Consider the following 25,419-nt stretch of genomic DNA (forward strand, 5'->3'; position numbering starts at 1 on the left):
TATATTAGATAGGCTGGCCGGGTTCCACTACGGGTTAAAATATTTTAAAACATATTATGTGGTGCAAAATTTGCATACCAAATATATGTTTAGTACCTTATAGCATGTGATCTACTTAGCTCTGATCCTGGATAGTAATCAATATTGAAGTGCAACAGCTACTAGTATAATTTAGATAAATTAAATATCAGGCAAGCTTAACAAAGATTGATATTTTAGCATGCTTCAACACATACTAAGTCATCTAAGCTTTCAGCCAGCCTTTTTTCAATGTGTTCTTGATTCTATAAACCGCTACCATCACTTTGTTTCTATATCATACATATATTTGGGCCCTATAATATGCTAAATATGGAATGTGATAGATAGAGTAGGCATGTGTAAGTACAATCGTGATAAGATTATATGTAGTTAATGATCGATACACTTAACATGATAATTCCTGAGACACGTTTCTCATTGTCGGTCGACACTTTGGATCTGTGAGAATGCATGCAAATGCTACATTACAAACACGCATGATTTCCTTTTCGATTGACCTGTTGGTTGGATATCGGAGTCGCTTGTCCAATATATTTTCCAGCATTATACCATGACTAGTTGAATGGTTCAGCGATGACAGGAGGTCTCCAGGATGCTTCCCTCCAATTGTCTCAAGTGCCACCACCCCAAAGCTTTACACGTCACATTTCTCTGTTACAATCATGTTATATGCAAGCTCTACATGGCAAGTAGATACACCAAAGGATTATTAGAATATTTCTAATTGTTAATAGACATAAAAGAAGTGCAAGATTAGGTAAAAATACCTGGAGCAATGTATCCCAAAGTTCCTACAATTCCTGTTTGGTTGGATGAGTCCAGGTCGAGCAATCTGGCTGCTCCAAAGTCAGCAACAAATCCTTCCATTTCTGAGTTCAAGAGAATACTGTTGGTTGATATGTCTCTACGAACGATTGGAGGGATGCAATCATGATGCATATATGCCAAAGCATGGGCTACATCTTTGATAATGTTGACTCTCCTCATCCAGTCCACTTCAACAGCTAATTTGATGTCACTCAAGGCACAAAATAGGCTTCCCTTTTCCATGTATTCATATACTAGGAAGTTGCATTTGTTATGCAAACAAAAACCATACAGTCTGACAATGCTTTTGTGTCTTAAATTGGTCAACATTTGGACTTCATTCTTGAAACTCTGGTTGAATGCCGGTTGCTCAGCTTCAAAACGATGTAGTTTTTTCAAAGCAAATGTTTTACCGTCAGGCAGTTTGGCTTCATAAACACTACATATAGCCACCGGTTCCAATGCAGTATTTCAGGTCAAAATCCTCAGTAGCAGTGATGAAGTCTTCATACGCAATCGTACCGTCATAATTCAATATTGAACAAACATTTCCATGTTTCTTTCCTTTTGGCTGGATATTATTTCCGCTAGCCATATAGATTTTGTAGCAAACACAAACAAGAAGCAATAAGCAAAGTCCCACGATTATGGGAACAAAAGTGGTCAAATGGTGGACTTGTTTGTTTTTTAGCATATGCTCTTCGGAGGTTGATACACTAAAAGCATTGCATGACCAGCCAATTTTTGGGTCATGTACTGAAGAGCGATTGGGCTTGATTGCAGTCAAATTATTCAGAGACAGATTTAAGAACTTCAAATGTGGGAACTCCCGATTATCAAGTTCTTCTCCGACAAAATTTTTACTACTAAGGTCCAAGTAGTCTAAGTCAGTGCAAACAAGCAAATTTGTGATAGCTCCAGTCATATGATTCATAGAGAGGTTTAGATACCTTAAATAACAAGCATTGCACTGAAACGATACATTTCATGACAACTGGTTTGATGAAAAATCAAGATGAGAAAGTCTTGAAGATTTTCCAAATTTAGGATGAACAGGACCCACAAGACTATTATGATTAAGATCGACATGTTCTAAGTTCATTAAACTTGCTATATCCAGAGGTATCTGGCCACTTATAGAGTTCATGGCAAGGTTTAAAATTTTCAATTGGCTTAGATTACCAATGTTTGAGGGAAGTGGACCGTCAACATTGTTGACACCCAGATTCAACATTTCTAGCATTTGTAAATTAGTGATCTCCTTTGGGATGGATCCATTCAATTGATTTGTGCTCAAGTTGAGGACAGTTAGATTGACTATAGAACCAAAAGAGTGAGGTATTGGACCAGTAAGTTTGTTCATACTAATGTCTTAAGTAGTTCAAGTCAACGCAGCCGTTACTTAGATTGGTGATATCTCCTGTCATCAGATTCATGGAGAGGTCTAGATGCAGTAGACGACAGGGATACTGAAACGACACGTTTCCCGTCAACCGGTTTGATGAAAAATCAAGGTAAGATAGGTTTCCAAATTTTGGATGAACATGACCCACAAGACTGTTATTATTAAGGTCGAGATGTTCTAAGCTTATCATATTTGCTATATCTAGAGGTATGGGACCACTTATGGAATTCATGCCTAGGTTTAGATAATATAACTGGCTTAGGTTACCAAAACTTGAGGGAATTGGGCCGTCAAAATTGTTGTCACCCAGGTTCAACCGTTTCAGGTTTTGCAAATTACCAATTTCGTTTGGGATGGATTACGGTCTGATTACGCTCTTAAGTGATGTCGCTGTGGGCTAAAGCCAGTAATAGCAATGATACCATACAGAAATCATTTTTATTGCACTGTTTCCTGGCTTTTGCATTCACTCATCACTATTATTCCTAAGCTTTTACTTTTTTTTTTAACTACTCAAAGGATTCACGGATACACATGCAGAACAAAATATTCTTTTACTTGTGTAAAATACGAACATTGGTGCTCTTTTCAGCGCCTCTCCACCCTAACCTAACGAAAAGGTAAGTTCATCGAACAACTAATGGGGTGGTGGCCCATTAACAAAGGCAATGCCTTTAAACACCTGGGTTTATGAGGGAGAGGGAGAGGTCTTGAGTTCAAGTCTCATAAACAACAAGGATTAAAATAAATCCGACATTCAAAAAAATAATAAAAAGTGTATGGAACACCTTCTTCTCATTTCTATTTGACCAAGTATTCGCTTAATCTATTTTGCTATAGCAGGTTTTCTTGTCCTGCTTCTATATTACAGTAACAATAAGGTTATTGGTTTTACACTTTTGCTATTGAAAGTCATAGTATAAGTTGCTCATTTGATCAACACGAACGAGGAAGTTGATTCCAATTCTAAACGAATGTTCCCTAGAAACCATTTATGGACGCTTTTGGAAGTCAACTCCATACTAAAATTGAAGTAATTAGTTTTAAACCTACATTCCAACCAAAACTAAAATTGAAGTAATTTTGATTTGTAAAATATGTAAAATGTGTGCAGTTACAAGTATATGATCATCCATGTTTTAAAAATTATAGCTTATATAAGCTGGGTTCCACTATATGGGTTCAAATTTGGACTTCAAAATATTTGCATATATACCAAAGCTTCAGTTCATTCAGAATTTTTCAAAATATCTGTTTAAGTTTCTTATAGCATTTAATCTACTTAGTTCTCATCCTGGATAGTAATACTACAGATTTTGCAGCAAATAGTAAACCCTCAATATTGAAGTGCAACAGGTACGAGCATAATTTAAAGAAAATATCAGGCCCACTTAACATAAATTGACATTTTAGCATGCTTCAGCACATAATAAGTTATATCAGCTTTCGGTGAGCCCCTGTTCGATGTTTTTCTGATTCTACAAACTGCTACCATAACGTTGTTTCTATATCATACATATATTTGGGCCCTATAATCTGCTAAATATGGAACGTGATAGATAGAGTAGGCATGCATTCGTGATAAAATTATATATAGTTAATGATCAATACCCTTAACATGATAATTCCTGAGACACGTTTCTCATTGTCGGTCGGCATTTTGGATCTGTGAGAATGCATGCAAATGCTACATTACAAACACGCATGATTTCCTTTTCGATTGACCTGTTGGTTGGATAAGGGAGTCGCTTGTCCAATATATTTTCCAGCATTATGCCATGACTAGTCGAATGGTTCAGCGAAGACAGGAGGTCTCCAGGATGCTTCCCTCCAATTGTCTCAAGTGCCACCACCCCAAAGCTATAGACGTCACATTTCTCTGTTACAATCATGTTATATGCAAGCTCTACATGACGAGTATATACAACAAAGGATTATTAGAATATTTGTAATTGTTAATAGGCATAAAAGAAGTGCAATATTAGGTAGATATACCTGGAGCAATGTATCCCAAAGTTCCTACGATTAGCGTTCGATTGGAGGAATCAGGATCGAGCAATCTGGCTGCGCCAAAGTCACCAATAAATCCTTCCATTTTTGAGTTCAAGAGAATGTTGTTGGTTGATATGTCTCTATGAACGATAGGCGGGCTGCAATCATGATGCATGTATGCCAAAGCTTGGGCTACATCCTTGATAATGCTCACCCTCTTCATCCAGTCCACTTCAACAGCCAGTTCACTGTTGCTCAAGGTGCAAAATAGGCTCCCCTTTTCCATGTATTCGTATACAAGGAAGTTGCATTTGTTATGCAAACAAAAACCGTACAGTCTGACAATGCTTTTGTGTCTTAGGTTGATCAACATTTGGACTTCATTCTTGAAACTCTGGTCGAACGCAGGTTGCTCAGCTTCAAAACGATGTAGTTTCTTTAAAGCAAATATTTGACCATTAGGTAGTTTTGCTTCATAAACACTACCATAGCCACCAGTTCCAATGCAGTATTTGAGGTCAAAATCCTCAGTAGCAGTGATGAAGTCTTCGTACGCAATTGTTCCGTCATAATTCAGCATTGAACAAACATTTCCATGCTTTTGTGTTTCCGTCTTGATATATTTTAAGGTAGCCTTGTGATTAGTGTAACACACGTAAGTAAGAAGCAACAAACAAAATCCCAAGATGATGGGAAGAAAAATGATCAGATAGACCAGTTTGTTTCTTGGCATATGTTCTCTATTCAGATTGGGGCTGAATGCAGCGACATTATGATTCAGAGACTGATTTAAGAACCCTAAAACCGGAAAGTCAAATTCCTCAAGTTCTCTTCCAACAAAATTATTACTACTAAGGTCCAGGTACTGTAGGTGTTGGCAAACACGAAAACTTTTGAAAGCTCCAGTGATATGATTCATAGAGACGTCTAAATGTTGTAGACTACATGGTTTCTGGAAGGACAAATTACCTGACAACTGGTTTGATGAAACATCTAGGTAAGAAAGCCTAGACAGGTTCCCAAGAACATGACCCACAAGACTGTTATGATTAAGGTAGAGATTTTGTAGGTTTATCAAATTCGCTATATCTAGAGGTATGGGACCACTTATGGAATTCATGCCTAGGTTTAGATAATATAACTGGCTTAGGTTACCAAAACTTGAGGGAATTGGGCCGTCAAAATTGTTGTCACCCAGGTTCAACCGTTTCAGGTTTTGCAAATTACCAATTTCGTTTGGGATGGATTACGGTCTGATTACGGTCTTAAGTGATGTCGCTGTGGGCTAAAGCCAGTAATAGCAATGATACCATACAGAAATCATTTTTATTGCACTGTTTCCTGGCTTTTGCATTCACTCATCACTATTATTCCTAAGCTTTTACTTTTTTTTTAACTACTCAAAGGATTCACGGATACACATGCAGAACAAAATATTCTTTTACTTGTGTAAAATACGAACATTGGTGCTCTTTTCAGCGCCTCTCCACCCTAACCTAACGAAAAGGTAAGTTCATCGAACAACTAATGGGGTGGTGGCCCATTGACAAAGGCAATGCCTTTAAACACCTGGGTTTATGAGGGAGAGGGAGAGGGAGAGGTCTTGAGTTCAAGTATCATAAACAACAAGGATTAAAATAAATCCGACATTCAAAAAAATAATAAAAAGTGTATGGAACACCTTCTTCTCATTTCTATTTGACCAAGTATTCGCTTAATCTATTTTGCTATAGCAGGTTTTCTTGTCCTGCTTTTATATTACAGTAACAATAAGGTTATTGGTTTTACACTTTTGCTATTGGAAGTCATAGTATAAGTTGCTCATTTGATCAACACGAACGAGGAAGTTGATTCCAATTCTAAACGAATGTTCCCTAGAAACCATTTATGGACGCTTTTGGAAATCAACTCCATACTAAAATTGAAGTAATTAGTTTTAAACCTACATCATAACTGGTCATGTTGACTCCCCTTATCCTTTTAACAAAAATAAATGAACTAGACTAATTTTTTTAAACAAAAATAAACAAACCGAACCACATTTTCAACAAAAATTAACGAACCGAACTACTTTTCAACAAAAAAAAAAGGACAAACTGATTTTTTTATCAAACTAAACGAACCAAATCACTTTTTTAACAAGTAGTTCGTTTCGTTTAACAAAAATAAACAAATCGAACCATTTTTTTAACAAAAATAAACGGACCGAACTACTTTTTAACAAAAACAAGGACCAAACTAAAATTTTTTTATCAAACTAAACGAATCGAATCACTTTTTTTAACAAGTAGTTCGTTTCGTTTAACAAAATTAAGCGAATCAAACTACTTGTTTAACAAAAATAAACAAACCGAACTTATTTTTTAACAAAAATAAACGAATCAAACTACCTTTCTAACAAAAATAAACGAACCGGACTTACTTTATAACAAAAATAAACAAACCAACTTATCTTTTAAAAAATATAAACGAATCGAACTACTTTTTTTTTTACCAAAAGAACGAACCACTTTTTTTAACAAGCAGTTTAGTTCATTTCGTTTAACAAAAATAAATGAATCCAACTACATTTTAACCAAAAAAATGAATTAAGCTTATTTTTTAAATCGAACAACTTCTTTAACAAAAATAAACTAAATGAACTACTTTTTTGACAAAAATAAACTAACTGAACTACTTTTTCAACAAAAATAAAATACCGAAATTCTTTTCTTTACTAAACTAAATGAACTGAACAATTCGCTTTAACAAAAACAAGCGTATCGACTATTTTTAAAAAAAACTAACCAAACTTATTTTTAATAACATAAAAAAACGAACCAAACTATTTTTTTAACAAAAATAAATGAACCAAACTTTTTTTAAACAAAAATAAGCTACCCGAACTTATTATTAATAAAAATATCAGGCAAGCTTAACAAAGATTGATATTTTAGCATGCTTCAACACATACTAAGTCATCTAAGCTTTCAGCCAGCCTTTTTTCAATGTGTTCTTGATTCTATAAACCGCTACCATCACTTTGTTTCTATATCATACATATATTTGGGCCCTATAATATGCTAAATATGGAATGTGATAGATAGAGTAGGCATGTGTAAGTACAATCGTGATAAGATTATATGTAGTTAATGATCGATACACTTAACATGATAATTCCTGAGACACGTTTCTCATTGTCGGTCGACACTTTGGATCTGTGAGAATGCATGCAAATGCTACATTACAAACACGCATGATTTCCTTTTCGATTGACCTGTTGGTTGGATATCGGAGTCGCTTGTCCAATATATTTTCCAGCATTATACCATGACTAGTTGAATGGTTCAGCGATGACAGGAGGTCTCCAGGATGCTTCCCTCCAATTGTCTCAAGTGCCACCACCCCAAAGCTTTACACGTCACATTTCTCTGTTACAATCATGTTATATGCAAGCTCTACATGGCAAGTAGATACACCAAAGGATTATTAGAATATTTCTAATTGTTAATAGACATAAAAGAAGTGCAAGATTAGGTAAAAATACCTGGAGCAATGTATCCCAAAGTTCCTACAATTCCTGTTTGGTTGGATGAGTCCAGGTCGAGCAATCTGGCTGCTCCAAAGTCAGCAACAAATCCTTCCATTTCTGAGTTCAAGAGAATACTGTTGGTTGATATGTCTCTACGAACGATTGGAGGGATGCAATCATGATGCATATATGCCAAAGCATGGGCTACATCTTTGATAATGTTGACTCTCCTCATCCAGTCCACTTCAACAGCTAATTTGATGTCACTCAAGGCACAAAATAGGCTTCCCTTTTCCATGTATTCATATACTAGGAAGTTGCATTTGTTATGCAAACAAAAACCATACAGTCTGACAATGCTTTTGTGTCTTAAATTGGTCAACATTTGGACTTCATTCTTGAAACTCTGGTTGAATGCCGGTTGCTCAGCTTCAAAACGATGTAGTTTTTTCAAAGCAAATGTTTTACCGTCAGGCAGTTTGGCTTCATAAACACTACATATAGCCACCGGTTCCAATGCAGTATTTCAGGTCAAAATCCTCAGTAGCAGTGATGAAGTCTTCATACGCAATCGTACCGTCATAATTCAATATTGAACAAACATTTCCATGTTTCTTTCCTTTTGGCTGGATATTATTTCCGCTAGCCATATAGATTTTGTAGCAAACACAAACAAGAAGCAATAAGCAAAGTCCCACGATTATGGGAACAAAAGTGGTCAAATGGTGGACTTGTTTGTTTTTTAGCATATGCTCTTCGGAGGTTGATACACTAAAAGCATTGCATGACCAGCCAATTTTTGGGTCATGTACTGAAGAGCGATTGGGCTTGATTGCAGTCAAATTATTCAGAGACAGATTTAAGAACTTCAAATGTGGGAACTCCCGATTATCAAGTTCTTCTCCGACAAAATTTTTACTACTAAGGTCCAAGTGGTCTAAGTCAGTGCAAACAAGCAAACTTGTGATAGCTCCAGTCATATGATTCATAGAGAGGTTTAGATACCTTAAATAACAAGCATTGCACTGAAACGATACATTTCATGACAACTGGTTTGATGAAAAATCAAGATGAGAAAGTCTTGAAGATTTTCCAAATTTAGGATGAACAGGACCCACAAGACTATTATGATTAAGATCGACATGTTCTAAGTTCATTAAACTTGCTATATCCAGAGGTATCTGGCCACTTATAGAGTTCATGGCAAGGTTTAAAATTTTCAATTGGCTTAGATTACCAATGTTTGAGGGAAGTGGACCGTCAACATTGTTGACACCCAGATTCAACATTTCTAGCTTTTGTAAATTAGTGATCTCCTTTGGGATGGATCCATTCAATTGATTTGTGCTCAAGTTGAGGACAGTTAGATTGACTATAGAACCAAAAGAGTGAGGTATTGGACCAGTAAGTTTGTTCATACTAATGTCTAAGTAGTTCAAGTCAACGCAGCCGTTACTTAGATTGGTGATATCTCCTGTCATCAGATTCATGGAGAGGTCTAGATGCAGTAGACGACAGGGATACTGAAACGACACGTTTCCCGTCAACCGGTTTGATGAAAAATCAAGGTAAGATAGGTTTCCAAATTTTGGATGAACATGACCCACAAGACTGTTATGATTAAGGTAGAGATTTTGTAGGTTTATCAAATTCGCTATATCTAGAGGTATGGGACCACTTATGGAATTCATGCCTAGGTTTAGATAATATAACTGGCTTAGGTTACCAAAACTTGAGGGAATTGGGCCGTCAAAATTGTTGTCACCCAGGTTCAACCGTTTCAGGTTTTGCAAATTACCAATTTCGTTTGGGATGGATTACGGTCTGATTACGGTCTTAAGTGATGTCGCTGTGGGCTAAAGCCAGTAATAGCAATGATACCATACAGAAATCATTTTTATTGCACTGTTTCCTGGCTTTTGCATTCACTCATCACTATTATTCCTAAGCTTTTACTTTTTTTTAACTACTCAAAGGATTCACGGATACACATGCAGAACAAAATATTCTTTTACTTGTGTAAAATACGAACATTGGTGCTCTTTTCAGCGCCTCTCCACCCTAACCTAACGAAAAGGTAAGTTCATCGAACAACTAATGGGGTGGTGGCCCATTAACAAAGGCAATGCCTTTAAACACCTGGGTTTATGAGGGAGAGGGAGAGGTCTTGAGTTCAAGTCTCATAAACAACAAGGATTAAAATAAATCCGACATTCAAAAAAATAATAAAAAGTGTATGGAACACCTTCTTCTCATTTCTATTTGACCAAGTATTCGCTTAATCTATTTTGCTATAGCAGGTTTTCTTGTCCTGCTTCTATATTACAGTAACAATAAGGTTATTGGTTTTACACTTTTGCTATTGAAAGTCATAGTATAAGTTGCTCATTTGATCAACACGAACGAGGAAGTTGATTCCAATTCTAAACGAATGTTCCCTAGAAACCATTTATGGACGCTTTTGGAAGTCAACTCCATACTAAAATTGAAGTAATTAGTTTTAAACCTACATTCCAACCAAAACTAAAATTGAAGTAATTTTGATTTGTAAAATATGTAAAATGTGTGCAGTTACAAGTATATGATCATCCATGTTTTAAAAATTATAGCTTATATAAGCTGGGTTCCACTATATGGGTTCAAATTTGGACTTCAAAATATTTGCATATATACCAAAGCTTCAGTTCATTCAGAATTTTTCAAAATATCTGTTTAAGTTTCTTATAGCATTTAATCTACTTAGTTCTCATCCTGGATAGTAATACTACAGATTTTGCAGCAAATAGTAAACCCTCAATATTGAAGTGCAACAGGTACGAGCATAATTTAAAGAAAATATCAGGCCCACTTAACATAAATTGACATTTTAGCATGCTTCAGCACATAATAAGTTATATCAGCTTTCGGTGAGCCCCTGTTCGATGTTTTTCTGATTCTACAAACTGCTACCATAACGTTGTTTCTATATCATACATATATTTGGGCCCTATAATCTGCTAAATATGGAACGTGATAGATAGAGTAGGCATGCATTCGTGATAAAATTATATATAGTTAATGATCAATACCCTTAACATGATAATTCCTGAGACACGTTTCTCATTGTCGGTCGGCATTTTGGATCTGTGAGAATGCATGCAAATGCTACATTACAAACACGCATGATTTCCTTTTCGATTGACCTGTTGGTTGGATAAGGGAGTCGCTTGTCCAATATATTTTCCAGCATTATGCCATGACTAGTCGAATGGTTCAGCGAAGACAGGAGGTCTCCAGGATGCTTCCCTCCAATTGTCTCAAGTGCCACCACCCCAAAGCTATAGACGTCACATTTCTCTGTTACAATCATGTTATATGCAAGCTCTACATGACGAGTATATACAACAAAGGATTATTAGAATATTTGTAACTGTTAATAAGCATAAAAGAAGTGCAATATTAGGTAGATATACCTGGAGCAATGTATCCCAAAGTTCCTACGATTAGCGTTCGATTGGAGGAATCAGGATCGAGCAATCTGGCTGTGCCAAAGTCACCAATAAATCCTTCCATTTTTGAGTTCAAGAGAATGTTGTTGGTTGATATGTCTCTATGAACGATAGGCGGGCTGCAATCATGATGCATGTATGCCAAAGCTTGGGCTACATCCTTGATAATGCTCACCCTCTTCATCCAGTCCACTTCAACAGCCAGTTCACTGTTGCTCAAGGTGCAAAATAGGCTTCCCTTTTCCATGTATTCGTATACAAGGAAGTTGCATTTGGTATGCAAACAAAAACCATACAGTCTGACAATGCTTTTGTGTCTTAGGTTGATCAACATTTGGACTTCATTCTTGAAACTCTGGTCGAATGCAGGTTGCTCAGCTTCAAAACGATGTAGTTTCTTTAAAGCAAATATTTGACCATTAGGTAGTTTTGCTTCATAAACACTACCATAGCCACCAGTTCCAATGCAGTATTTGAGGTCAAAATCCTCAGTAGCAGTGATGAAGTCTTCGTACGCAATTGTTCCGTCATAATTCAGCATTGAACAAACATTTCCATGCTTTTGTGTTTCCGTCTTGATATTTTTTAAGGTAGCCTTGTGATTAGTGTAACACACGTAAGTAAGAAGCAACAAACAAAATCCCAAGATGATGGGAAGAAAAATGATCAGATAGACCAGTTTGTTTCTTGGCATATGTTCTCTATTCAGATTGGGGCTGAATGCAGCGGGATTATGATTCAGAGACTGATTTAAGAACCATAAAACCGGAAAGTCAAATTCCTCAAGTTCTCTTCCAACAAAATTATTACTACTAAGGTCCAGGTACTGTAGGTGTTGGCAAACACGAAAACTTTTGAAAGCTCCAGTGATATGATTCATAGAGACGTCTAGATGTTGTAGACTACATGGTTTCTGGAAGGACAAATTACCTGACAACTGGTTTGATGAAACATCTAGGTAAGAAAGCCTAGACAGGTTCCCAAGAACATGACCCACAAGACTGTTATGATTAAGGTAGAGATTTTGTAGGTTTATCAAATTCGCTATATCTAGAGGTATGTCTCCACTTATGGCATTCATGCTAAGGTTTAGATAATATAACTGGCTTAGGTTACCAAAACTTGAGGGAATTGGACCTACAAAATTGTTGTCACCCAGATTCAACGTATCCAGGTTTTGCAAATTACCAATTTCGTGTGGGATGGATGAATTGAGATGGTTTGTGCTCAAGTATAGGACTGTGAGATTGAGCATGGAACCATAAGATGGTGGGATTGGACCCCTTAGTTGGTTTTTCCCAAGAGAAAGGTATTCTAAATGGGTGAGCTTGGTGAGCCAAACAGGTAACTCACCACTGAAACTGTTACCAGAAAGATCAAGGTATTTCAAATTGACGAGCTTGGTGAGCCAAACAGGTAACTCACCACTGAAATTGTTCATAAAAAGAGAAAGGACTTCTAAACGGGTGAGATTGGTGAGGGAAAGAGGTAAGTTACCTGAGAGTCGATTCCCCCGAAGTGAAAGTTCGGTGAGATTTGAGAGCAAACCAATCTGCTCTGGGATGCTTCCTTCAAGACCACAGTTATGAATAAAAAGGGTATCAAGGTTTGGAAATGAAGAGAAGTCAAGGCTTCCAAGATTACCTTCAAGCTTATCATGATCGTATAAGAATATCGCAATGACACTTCCTGCTTCATCGCAAGTGATTTCATCCCAAGTACAATGATTAGAAGCATTTACATATTGTGGCCACCAATTGGTTGCAACCAAGGCTTTTCCTTCTAATGATGAATTGTTGAAATGAGTGGCAGTGGTTTGCGATAACATGAAAAACAGGATCGTAAGAAGAAGATGAGCAATAGTATTAGTGTTAGTATGCCACATTATATAATTATTATTTATTGATTGTTTATCTATAAACTGAACGAATGTTGCTTTATGGATTCTCTAAGTGTTATTGAACATATAATATATAACTTTGGAAGTCAACGACAGAAAGGAACCTTTAGTCAACAACATGTCTTTTTTCCAAAAATTTCTAACCCCTTTTAAGGGTTGAGTCAATGTTGGAGTTGGACAACATGTCTTTTTTCCAAAAATTTCTAACCCCTTTTAAGGGTTGAGTCAATGTTGTAGTTGGACTGTCTCAACGGTGGTCCTAGTAAAAAATTAATCTGTCATCTTACGTAATACAATTCACAAACACCAGAGCAATTAAGAGTTCAGATAGCGTAATGGTCACTTTGTTGTCTTTTTAACAAATTCCATCACAAACAAACAGATTTATAGCATTCTGACTTTCAAATGTTACATAAAGTTTTGGTTAATAATTTGAAGATAATAGAAGATTGTAATAATGCTTTAATAATATACTTAAGGTTTGATGATGAAAGGGTTTCACAAAAACATGATATGTTATAACCCGTTTAAAAGCTATCTGGATTTGGTGACCCATAACCTGCTTATGTTTTTTACTATAAAATTGTTTATTGATTATAAATAATATCCTTATATTTTTAAATTGGATATTAAATTTTAGTATATCCCTTTTTTATAGGATTTTCCTATTAAATAATTGGTAATATTAATTTTTAACTTAATGAGATGTTATAACCCGTTTAAAAGCTATCTGAGGTTTTGGTAAGACCCATAGCCATGAATTTGGGTTAAATCAATGAGAGGCTTCCATTTAAAAATCAAGCAATCTGCTGGATTTCATAAAAGGGGGGAGCGACTACATCGCGACACCTAGGATTTTGGGGTTTTCAATTATATATATTATAGATAGATAAATAATTAAACTAAAAAACACTGTATTTTCTCTCTCATGTTTAATTAAATAATAATTTTTATATCTTTATCATTATATTTTCTCTTTCTTTCACTCACAACTACTTTATGAAAATATTAAAATATTATACAGTATCTACAGTAAAACCTCAAATTTAACTTTCCCATATAAATGTTCTCTCTCCTCTACTCACAACAACTCATAACTATATCATATAATTTACAAATCCCCCTCACATAATTTTAGGGAACGGATTGAGAATGCTCTTAGTGTGTTCAAACTTAGTGGAAATCGTTGGATATTGGGTGAACCGAGTACAGATGGGACTGATGTGCATATATAAAATGGGGTTGATGAACAACTTCATAGAAAAAAAACATGGAGAAGCGAATTAGAGCGTGAACGAAACATGTGAAGAAATTATGTTCCAAGTGTACACAAAACTTTTAGTTATTAAAAATTATAAATGTGAGTTTTGTTTTTGTTTTTTTTTTAAGATCTATGATATAATAAAAAAAGCTAGATAATAATAAAATATATAAATTCTCATATTTCAACATGAAATACTTCAATATATATAGTATGGAAATATTTAGCCGTCGATGTATAGTATGTATCCAACTAAAATATAAAAATTTCGTGAAGTAAATCATTATATATACCGAAACGCAAGTTTTCGTTCAAAACTATTTACTGGACAACAGGAGGGCTGCAATTATAAGTGTACACATCTACTACTACTAGTGTTTGAGGAAAAAACTACAATACATTTGAATTTACAAGTTTGTTACTTAAACTTTTATCAACTTTTGTTAATTTATATAATAGTTATATATTTTACCTTTATTCAAAACTAACTATCCAATGACTCTTTAAGAGACCATAGCTTTTTCACACGCTAATATTTTGTTAAACAAATTACATCATAAAAACGAGCATTTTATTCTCTTTAATTTGAGTATGATATTGCTATATACTTCTTTAACTTTAAAAAATTAGCATACTACGTGATTACCAGTTAGGATTGGCAACAAGTCGAGTCATTAGAGATGATCTGATGGCTTAGATATTTCATTCATAAATATTATAAAGAAATATATTTTCAAAAGATAGGTATTTAAACTATCAAACGGGTATTCAAATCCCGAGTTTTCAAATATAATAAAATTTTTCTGAGAAGACTTCCGCTAATATTTTACAATATTCAACAGGTATTTTGACCCGACAGTTTTTATAATTAAATATTATATTTTAAAGACTTCCGCTAAAACAAACCCGCAACTCTGATATATTTTCAAAAACGAATACCAACTAATGGGCGTCGCACCCAGGCCCTAAGTCGGGGTGTGACAATAAGGACTCTTATATCACTGAACTGACAACATAAAGTGAACACGTTAACTTTTTATGGTCTGAACTGATTTTGTTCTTGTAATAGACATGTTGTTTATTGCATAGAGTCTGATAAATGTTTGTATGAGATTGTTTCTCTAAAACCGTTATAATACAATATAGATAATAAAAAGCAACCCAGACCGAATACACATGTGTCTGGATCCAAACATAACTGATAATTGGCATACAAAGCCAAGTCAGTTATAACCAGTTCTCCAACAGGGTTACATAGCCTAGGGGAAGGTTGTCTCTGAATAGGGGCTATGTACTTGGGGAACCTTTGTATTGTGTGTGTAGGGCAATGGTACAAATCCCGGGAATGACATGCATTCTTGCTGAGATTGTGAACAGAAAACTATGATTATATTTAACAACTGTTATAAATTGTTTTATCGAGTCAACGTTTCACCAACATATAGCTGACGTGTTTTTTCCCACCCGTGCAGGTAACTAGATGCTAGTACTAGATATACAGAGATTTGGAGTCATGATGATTAGAAGATCGCTTGTGATGGCTCTATGTTTAATAATATAAATCCTTATAATAATAATAATAATAATAATAATATAACAACAGTTTTGTAAAACTGAAAACTTGGGTTTTTAATTCCCGAGTAATTTTGATAATGTAAATTAATATTTTAATATATAAAAACTTCCGCTAAAATGAACCCGTTACTCTGATAAATTTGCAAAACAGGTACCAACCCGGGACGTCGCACCCAGGCCCTGAGTCAGGTATGACACCACACATCGCGTAGCTCCTACAAATTTAAAAAGTATGGTAAAACACCATATTACTTTACTGACTCTCATAATACATTAACAGTATGATTGGATGCAAAAATTAAGCACATGCCTGTTCTTGTCTTTTGAGTCGTGCTTTGCAGTCCAAAACTAGCCACTCACTCCTTCCTTTTTGTTACAGATTCATTTCTTGCCACTTGGCCACCTTAAACAACAAAATATCAACAAGTTTTCTTAGAAAAATGTTTGCTGTAACTATACATTTATTATATTAAATACTAAATACCTTTGGTTTTAAATACTAAATACCTTTGGTTTCGCTTGTCAAGTCAATTGGATTTGAGGTTGTGTTTTTGCATTTGCTAAAAGACATCATTAACGCAATCCTATCGCTTTTCATTCTGATTGCTACACAAAGTTAAAAGCCCGAGTCATACAACATCAAATTCCCGACAAACATATTAAAAACATCAGCACCACATCAATATATTTAAAAGCTGGCACACTACCAGCACACACACACACACACATAAAAAAAACCCCAACCAAAACACATCCTAGCATAGCCTATTTACAACACATATACACAACCTTCCTAATACAAACCAGCACAAACCTTTCTACCGCATACCTAGCACAGCCAACCCTCATAAACCAACACCCTACCAACAACTAACAACACTAACAAAAACACATGATCCTTGTCTATTACCAACACAACTTAAGTTACACGCATTGGCGCAAACCAACACACCCATACCAACACACACCACACTTAATAACAAATTTTGCACTACTAACAACACAACCATCCCCAAACTAATATTTTCTTAGCAGCACCAGGGGAACAACACCACACATAACCGCACATGCTACAATAACCACAAAAATAGCTTCCATAACAACACAAAAATTCATCCAAACAACTGTCCTTCTAACAAGCACACGCACACCCACACACGCACCACTCAACAAAAACTTAGCTTCACTAATGGGCAATTTAACAACACACATACACAACGGCCACATTAAAGACAAGCCAATCACACCATCACAAATCGTAAACCCAACAACCTCAAAACGGAAGAAAATTCACCAACAATTAACTGGAGTTTAAGCATACTAAGCGAAAACACTAGGGTTTTTTTTTTCAATTAAAAGCGAGATAAATACAACGCACTTGTGCAAATTCCATCGATAATCTTTCTCATATTTATCTCCAACTGTGTTGCTATGAGGTGGGGTGAAATCAGCGAGTAAACATTCTGGTCAGCCGGACTACATATTGATGATGAAGGACCAGCTACTTTTTAAGCACTCTCCATTTAAAACCAACACACTTTTACAATTTTGCCCCTTTACAACCGTTTAGACTTTAGAAAACCTTTTGTATTGGTTGGAAAAATCTCATCCTTTGGATCTACTAATAAATGGTTGAGATTATTTCCTACCATTCTTGCCAACACTCGTTTTCTACAATATACAAACCCTTACTATTACATGTATATGTTTACATGTTATTAATGATGGTTTGTTGATTTATGTGAAGGCAAAAAGAGAAAAAGCAAAAGCTAGTGTTTCCAAGAACAAAAATGTGCCTAAGGTAGGACGAGAAGGCTATAGAGGTTTGAAACGAAAGCAATGTACCATATGGGCCCAACTTTAGGAAAGCTACCCGAGACTTAAAGTAATACAAAAATAACGTTCTAGGTTGTTTATAATGGGTCATGCAATAAACAACAAAGTTGTATTCACTTGATGATGATGATGATGATGATGATGATGATGATGATGATGGTGGGATTGAGAAGGCTAATTCTTTGGTAAATGACTATGCTATTTAGTTTTACGAAAATCAATTTAGTTTGACTTGTTAATGTTATAGTTAGATATTTTAACAAATGTTGTTTTATAGTATCGAGTGGAGCAAGTTATGATAGCGGATGAAAGTTATTATGAAAATAAGGAAGACCGCTAGAGCACGGGGTCGATCACGGACGGTGTCCCTGATCATAGGTAATGACTGTTGGAAAATTTTGTGTAAATAAAATATATTTTAATTGTGAATTCTTTTATTTTATTATATGATTAGTTGAAACACCATTGATTTAGTCAATACCATTCAACATGTCATTAAGTTTTGGTCCAAACTTAAATCCCTTGGTTAATGTTGATTGGAGTGTTTCAATTTTTTTCATTAATGACGGTTGAATGATTTTCAACTTTCTACTAGTATAAATACCAAGGGAGCTCCTTGGTTGTAGACACACAAAACACACAAAAATAACACATTCTCCCTTGTGTAGAATTCCAACATTCTTGATCATCTTCATCATTTTCTTTAAGGTACTTGAACTTTGCTTGTCCTCAAGCAAATGAAACAAACTCCACATTAGCAATAATAACCTACAAGCAATAATCATTCAAATCTTTAATAGATCAAGCAAGCATTGTATATATGTCTAAACATGCCTAATAAGAATGAAGACATAATCTAGAGAACATTACAAATTGTCATCACATTCCCACCTTGCAATCCTCACAATGTTCACTCATACACTCGGCTATATTTAGTGATCATGCGTGTAATAGTGCATGTTGAGAACACTCGATGCCAAGACGATGACTAAGCAAGGCATAGGCTTGTTTAAGGGTCAAATCAAACCGACACATACATGGCATAAAACACGAGTACTCGAGGGTTGTAACTTGGCTTAGGGTTAGGATGAGGAATTTTTGGGAAAAGTGGCTAAACGGCTAGAAAATCCAGAACTAAGTTAGCTACAAAAACGAAATCTAACTAACTAAACCAAATGGTTTAAACGGGCCAAGAGCTAACGAACCAAAAATTGCTCTTTGAAATCAAGTTTCACCTAATATATGATGAACTAACTTCATAACTTCTCTTCTTTTCTTGCAAAGATTTTTTTTTTTGCCACAAGTAATGAATATTTACATACAAACTTTTCACATTGGGAGAAAGCATTGTGCTTCTAAAGTTCCCAAGTGAATAAAATACAACAAAAATGAAATACAAAAAATAACTAACTTAGCCGAACCGGATTTCTAACCAAAAATGGGTGAAAATATAAAAGGCTATATGGCTAAGTGGCGATAAAAATATGGCGAAATAATAAAAACACGGGAAAAGGCCAAACATGGGCTACTAAGCGGATAATGTGTGTAAGGAAAATATAAGTGGAAAAATGGCTAGACAAAGGGTTTATCCTAAATTCCTCAATGGTTTATGCCATGTATATGTATATGGTTTTAAAATGCAATCCCAAAACAAGTTCTACCTTACAATAATCACCCGGCTAACTCAATTGCCTGCAAAAACATGAGAAAAAATAATGATGAGGCCAACTCACGGAAACGGGCAAAATGGGCAACTTTTGCAAGTTAAGAATGTGAATCTTGTTTGTCATGCTTAAAGGTATGTCTTTTTAAAGATTTTCGGCTTGAATGTCTTAAAGATTTATGCTTTGACAAAACAATTAAAGTTGAATTAAAATTGCTTAGTGGTTATTATTTGCTACAAAAATTTTCTTAGGAGTTTTGCAAAAAAATTAACATTTGGACAAACAAAATTCATAAAATTCCAAAAATTCCCTCCCCACACTTGAATTGTGCAACGCCCTCGTTGCACAACAAACAACTATAAAAGTAAGTGCAAAAGAGAGAACAGAAAACTCCCTTGAAAACCGCAAGGCTGCCAGACAAGAGACCCGGGAGGGTCAACAGGGAAGACCTGGCAACGACAACCGTGCAAATAAACATCCACAACATGCACATGCAATAGAGCAAGACAAAACAAGCCACGCCAAACAACATAATACACAAACACAATCTATATCATCATTCCAAATAACATCCATCACAAACCAAAGTCATAAAAAAAGTCTACACAAATCAAACATAAATAAAATCACAAAATCTACAAAGATAGCTTAACTCTTCGAAAACAAACAAGAATAAAACAAACACGTAAAATCTACAAAGTCCTAAACATGCTAAATTTTGACGGATTCGATAGCTAGACTCACACTCCCCACACTTAAGTCATGGGGTGGAGATCAACAACCTCCAAAACTGTCTCGACCGGCTCACCCAAATAGTGTTTCAAACGGTGACCGTTCACCTTGAAGATGCGTCCATCCTCATGGCCAATCTCAAATAGTGTTTCAAACGGTGACCGTTCACCTTGAAGATGCGTCCATCCTCATGACCATCGGGATTTCAACTTCCCGGGGAATAAACGAAGGCGAGAATTATAAAGCAAAACACGATCGCCCGCTTGGAATTGTTTATGGTTCTTCAACCGAACGTCATGAAGCTTTTTGATCCTCTCCTTGTAAATCCGTGAATTCTCATAAGCTTGGCCTCTCAACTCCTCAAGCTCATGCAACTGACCCATCCTGTTTTTACCCGCGCATGCTAGATCAAGATTCACACTTTTCAATGCCCAATATGCCTTATGCTCGAGTTCAACAGGGAGATGATACGCTTTCCCGTACACCAATTTAAAAGGTGTCATACCAATCGGTGTATTGTAGGCTGTACGGAAAGCCCACAGTGCGTCATCTAATTTCTCGGACCAATCCTTACGGTTCTGACTAACCGTTTTCTCCAAGATCCTTTTGATGCCCCGATTCGTGACCTCGACCTGCCCGCTCGTCTGCGGGTGATATGGTGTAGAGAAGCGATGATGGACACCATACCGGGACAATGCCTTCTCCAACTGGGCATTACAGAAATGTGTCCCTCGGTCACTAATCAGTGCTTTGGGGGCACCAAAGCGGGAGAACAACTTCTTCAAGAATTTCACCACCAACCTAGCATCATTTGTGGGCAAGGCTTGCGCCTTGGCCCATTTTGAAACATAATCAACGGCCACTAGGATGTAACGGTAGCTGAAAGAAGTCGGGAAAGGTCCCATGAAGTCGATGCCCCACACATCGAAAACCTACCAGACCTGAATCGGTCGCTGGGGTATCTCGTCTCATGATGAGATGTTGCTCGCCCTTTGGCAAGCATCACAAGACTGCACCATATCATGAGTATCACGAAAGATGGTTGGTCAGAAGAAACCGACATCAAAGACCTTCTTCGCCGTGGATGTGGCTCCATGGTGTCCTCCGGTCAGGCCCTCGTGGCAGTGTCTCAAGATCTTTCGAGCCTCGTCACCATACACACACCTACGCACGAGCTGATCGGCACCAACACGAAACAAGTAAGGATCCTCCCAAAAGTAGTGCTTAACATCAGAAAAGAATTTCTTTCTTTTCTGGTGAGTCAGACCCTTAAGTACGATCCCACTAGTAAGAAAATTCGCAATGTCAGCGAACCAATGATGATCCTCATACCGTGTCTTGATATGCATGAGGAACTTGTGGGGGAAATTGTCATTTATGTGGACCCCCACTTGTTCCGATGAAGCTGAGCACTTAAGACGGGAGATATGGTCGGCCGCGACATTCTCAGCACCCTTTTTGTCATGGATCTTAATGTCAAACTCCTGCAGCAACAAAATCCATCGAATAAGTCTTGGCTTCGCATCTTGTTTGCTGAACGGATAGCGAAGGGCTGCATGATCCGTGAACACAATGGTCTTAGAAAGGACAAGATAAGACCAAAATTTATCGAATGCGAAGACAACATCAAAGAGCTCCTTTTCAATGGTCGTGTAGTGCTCCTGCGCATCATTCAGTGTCCTACTCGCATAATAAATCGGATGAAAATGCTTATCCCGCCTTTGACCTAAAACCGCCCCGACTGCAAAGTTACTCACATCACACATCAACTCGAAAGGCAAGGACCAGTCTGGGGCAACCATGATAGGGGCATTCACCAATTTCTCCTTCAACAGCTCGAACGCCTGAAGACATTCGAAGGAGAAAATGAACGGGGCATCTTTCTCTAGGAGTTTCGTCATCGGGCGGGCGATTTGGGAAAAGTCCTTTATGAATTGCCGATAAAATCCCGCGTGACCGAGAAAACTCCTAATAGACTTCACCGAATTCGGTGGCGGGAGCTTCGAAATGGTGTCAACTTTGGCTGGATCAACCTCAAGCCCCGCCTGTGAAATCTTATGCCCTAACACAATGCCCTCCTTCACCATGAAGTGACATTTCTCCCAATTAAGAACAAGGTTTGCCTCCTCACAACGGGACAACATTCTCTCCAAGTTTTTCAAACAATGATCAAACGAACTCCCGAAAACAGAAAAATCATCCATGAAAACCTCCATGGAGTCCTCGATCATATCATGAAAAATCGCCACCATACATCTCTGAAACGTGGCTGGGGCATTACACAGTCCAAAGGGCATCCGCCGGTAGGCGAATGTGCCATAGGGACATGTGAATGTCGTCTTCTCTTGATCCTCGGGAGAAATGGGGATCTGAAAGTATCCTGAGAAACCGTCAAGAAAGCAATAGAACATCTTTCTCGACAGTCGTTCCAACATCTGGTCAATGAAGAGGAGTCGAAAATGGTCTTTCCTCGTGGCATCGTTGAGTTTTCGGTAGTCAATGCAAACTCTCTATCCTGTGACGGTACGTGTAGGAATCAATTCGTCATACCACCCTTTTTCGGGACGACCTGCACCGGGCTCACCCATGGGGAATCAAAGATCGGATAAATCAATCCAGCATCGAGAAGCTTGATGACCTCTTTCTGCACAACGTCTTGCATATTAGGGTTGATACGCCGTTGGTGCTGCACCACGGGTTTGTACTCCTCCTCCATCAAGATCTTATGGGTATAAAAGGATGGACTGATCCCTTTTATATCCATGATCTTCCAGGCGATCGCGTGCTTATGCCTCTTCAGAACCGTGAGAAACTTCACCTTCTCCTCGCTCGACAAACTAGCAGAAATGATAACAGGAAGGCGTGACCCATTTTCTAAGAAGGCATACTCCAAATGGGACGGGAGCTCCTTAAGCTCAATAGATGGTGGGTCCACAACAGAAGGTTTTGCCTTAGGCTCGGCAACGCGATCAACATCCTCAATCCTCTCTAAACACTCAGGAGGCTCGTGGTCCACACCACAGACCAACTCCTCAAATAGAGGTCCACTGACCAAGTCAGAAATCCCTCCAACACACAACTGAGTATCCAAAGAGTACTCCTCACATGTGTCCTGTATGTGCTCAAAAACGCAAGAATCACCATTATCAATGTAGAGCACGTCATCATGATCATGTGGGTGGCGCATGGATCTCCCAATATCGAAGGTCACCTCCTCGTCTCCAACTCTAAGAGTGAGTCTGCCGGTGCAGACATCAATGAGAGCTCTAGCAGTGGCTAGGAAAGGTCGACCTAGGATGAGTGGTACATTTTTATCCTCATCCATGTCCAAGATCACAAAATCAACAGGAAACACAAATTTATCAATTTTCACAAGCATATTCTCAACTATACCCCTCGGGTATTTCACCGAGCGGTCGGCAAGCTGAATGCTCATGCGAGTAGGCTTAGGCTCACCTAGGTCTAGCTTTGCAAAAACAGAATAAGGCATCAAGTTTATGCTAGCACCTAGGTCGGCTAAAGCGTTACTAACCGACAAACTACCGATCAAACATGGAATTGTAAAACTAACCGGATCGGTCATTTTTTTGGGCAGTTTATTCCGAAAAACCGCTGAACACTCCTCATTCAAAATCACACAAGAAAGTTCCTCTAATTTCTTCTTATTTGAGAGGACCTCTTTCAGAAACTTAGCATACTTAGGCATTTCTTTCAACGCATCGAGAAATGGAAGATTAATGTGAACTGTTTAAAAAGTTCTAAGAATTTCCCGTAATGCTCTTCCATCTTCTGCTTCTTCAAACGGCCTGGGTATGGAATAGGAGGAACATAAATCCTAACTGACTCACTGGTCTGTGCGGTACTTTCTGGGATTAACCTCGGTTGCACCTCACCAGGAGTCTCAGTCTCGAACTCATTGGCAATCGGTTTTGGTGTGGAAACCGATGCATCAACAGGAATGGTGGATCTACCACTCCTCAGGGTAATCGCCTTAGCCTCGGCTCGTGGATTAGTCTCGGTATTACTCGGAAGGCTACCCTGTGGTCTCGCAGAGAGGAGCTGAGCAATCTGTCCAACCTGATTCTCAATGGTCTGAATGGACGCTTTCTGATTCCTCAACTCGAGATCGTGTCTCTGGAGAGTCTCATCAATCTTCAGGTTCCTCTGTTCAGCCAGTTTGTTTGAGGTCTCGGTTTTAGCCAAAAGCTGAGTCAAAAGATTTTCAACACTAGACCCACCACTAGACTGACCACTACTGCTGGGACCCTAAAACTGAGGCTTTTGCTGGTAAGACTGGTTCTAGGGTTGACTTTGGTAATTTGGATTTCGGTCAAACCCCAGTGGCTTTTGATTCTGATTTTGACTGCCACCACCATCTTTCCAACTGAAATTTAGGTGGTTTTCCATCCCGGGTTATAGGAGCTGCTGTAGGCATTGTTTTGGCGGCCCACAAAGTCAACATTCTCCACCACCATGGCCTGCTGGCACTGACTGGTCTGGTGTTTCCCGTCACACACCCCACAACGAGATCTAGACTTAGCCAGAAGTGATTGCATCTAGTCAAATATTTTGGTCAAGGCTTCTAACTGAGCGCAAACAAGGGTATTAGAATCGACATGAAGAACGCCCTTAGTGGAAAGAATACTACGAGGCGGATTATATGCAAAACTCTTCTTAGCAACTCGCTCCAAGACATCCAACGCCTCATTGGGAGTACACCTACCGAAATCTCCTCCCGCAACCTGATCAACGGCTTGCTTCTGTGCTCCGGATAAAGCATCAAAGAACGTACGACACTGAAGACCGCGACTCAAACCGTGATGAGGGCATTTTCTCAACAAGCCCTTGAACCTCTCCCATGCAGCATGAAGTGACTCATCATCATCAACACGAAAACCAATGATTTTTGCCCGGTATCTTGCAGTTTTATCGGGTGGGAAGTACTGAAGAAGAAACTGCTCAACCAATTGGTTCCAAGTGGTGATGGAACCGGAAGGGAGTGCCTCTAACCACTCCAAGGCAGCCCCGCAAAGTGAGAACAGAAAAATTCGGAGTCTCACGGTGTCGTCCGTACACCCTTGAATTTTGAATGTCGCACATAATCGAAGGAAATGCGTAACATGAGAATGAGGGTCCTCGTTCGAGAGGCCATGGAAAGAAACGGAATTTTCGACCATATAAATAATACTCGACTTGATCTCGAAAC

The 25,419-nt window shown here is 37.7% G+C and overlaps 3 protein-coding genes, 1 non-coding gene and 2 pseudogenes across 5 annotated transcripts; 1 reads left to right on the forward strand and 5 right to left on the reverse strand.

Annotated features, from left to right (window-relative positions):
• Nucleotides 1-427: 427 nt before the first annotated feature.
• On the reverse strand, nt 428-2,609 carry LOC143576158 (leucine-rich repeat receptor-like protein kinase PEPR1; annotated as a pseudogene). The gene is made up of 2 exons (XR_013142900.1): nt 810-2,609; nt 428-720 (listed from the first exon to the last, which is right to left on the reverse strand). The product of XR_013142900.1 is annotated as a leucine-rich repeat receptor-like protein kinase PEPR1 (transcript).
• Nucleotides 2,610-3,576: 967 nt separating this feature from the next.
• LOC143576159 (MDIS1-interacting receptor like kinase 2-like) lies at nt 3,577-5,492 on the reverse strand (the record flags this gene model as incomplete). The annotated part of the gene is made up of 2 exons (XM_077060321.1): nt 3,577-4,160; nt 4,250-5,492. Coding segments are annotated over 2 exons (1,536 nt in total), but the record flags the coding sequence as incomplete, so codon positions are not given.
• A 1,889-nt stretch (nt 5,493-7,381) lies between these two features.
• On the reverse strand, nt 7,382-9,448 carry LOC143576161 (MDIS1-interacting receptor like kinase 2-like; annotated as a pseudogene).
• A 1,088-nt stretch (nt 9,449-10,536) lies between these two features.
• LOC143576167 (uncharacterized) lies at nt 10,537-13,130 on the reverse strand. The gene is made up of 2 exons (XM_077060326.1): nt 11,210-13,130; nt 10,537-11,120 (listed from the first exon to the last, which is right to left on the reverse strand). The coding sequence occupies exons 1-2, from the start codon at nt 13,128-13,130 to the stop codon at nt 10,828-10,830; spliced, it is 2,214 nt and encodes a 737-aa protein (XP_076916441.1). The 3' UTR covers nt 10,537-10,827.
• A 9,619-nt stretch (nt 13,131-22,749) lies between these two features.
• LOC143576162 (uncharacterized) lies at nt 22,750-23,919 on the reverse strand. The gene has a single exon (XM_077060322.1). The coding sequence runs from the start codon at nt 23,917-23,919 to the stop codon at nt 22,750-22,752; it is 1,170 nt and encodes a 389-aa protein (XP_076916437.1).
• Nucleotides 23,920-25,025: 1,106 nt separating this feature from the next.
• LOC143576170 (small nucleolar RNA R71) lies at nt 25,026-25,130 on the forward strand. Its single transcript, XR_013142904.1, has one exon. It is a non-coding gene; the product is annotated as a small nucleolar RNA R71 (small nucleolar RNA).
• The last annotated feature ends 289 nt before the right edge of the window (nt 25,131-25,419 follow it).

The sequence above is a fragment of the Bidens hawaiensis genome, unplaced genomic scaffold, assembly GCF_021521415.1.
Source record: "Bidens hawaiensis isolate Kalapana, Puna unplaced genomic scaffold, B.hawaiensis_p1.1 tig00028006_1, whole genome shotgun sequence".
NCBI lineage: Eukaryota > Viridiplantae > Streptophyta > Magnoliopsida > Asterales > Asteraceae > Bidens > Bidens hawaiensis.

Bases quoted from the DNA above. Each gene is read 5' to 3' on its own strand.
- LOC143576167 (XM_077060326.1), bottom strand. From the start codon at position 13,130: ATGTGGCATACTAACACTAATACTATTGCTCATCTTCTTCTTACGATC. The intron at 11,121-11,209 runs GTATATCTACCT...CTCGTCATGTAG, and splicing joins TTTGGGATACATTGCTCCAG to AGCTTGCATATAACATGATT.
- LOC143576162 (XM_077060322.1), bottom strand. From the start codon at position 23,919: ATGCCTAAGTATGCTAAGTTTCTGAAAGAGGTCCTCTCAAATAAGAAG.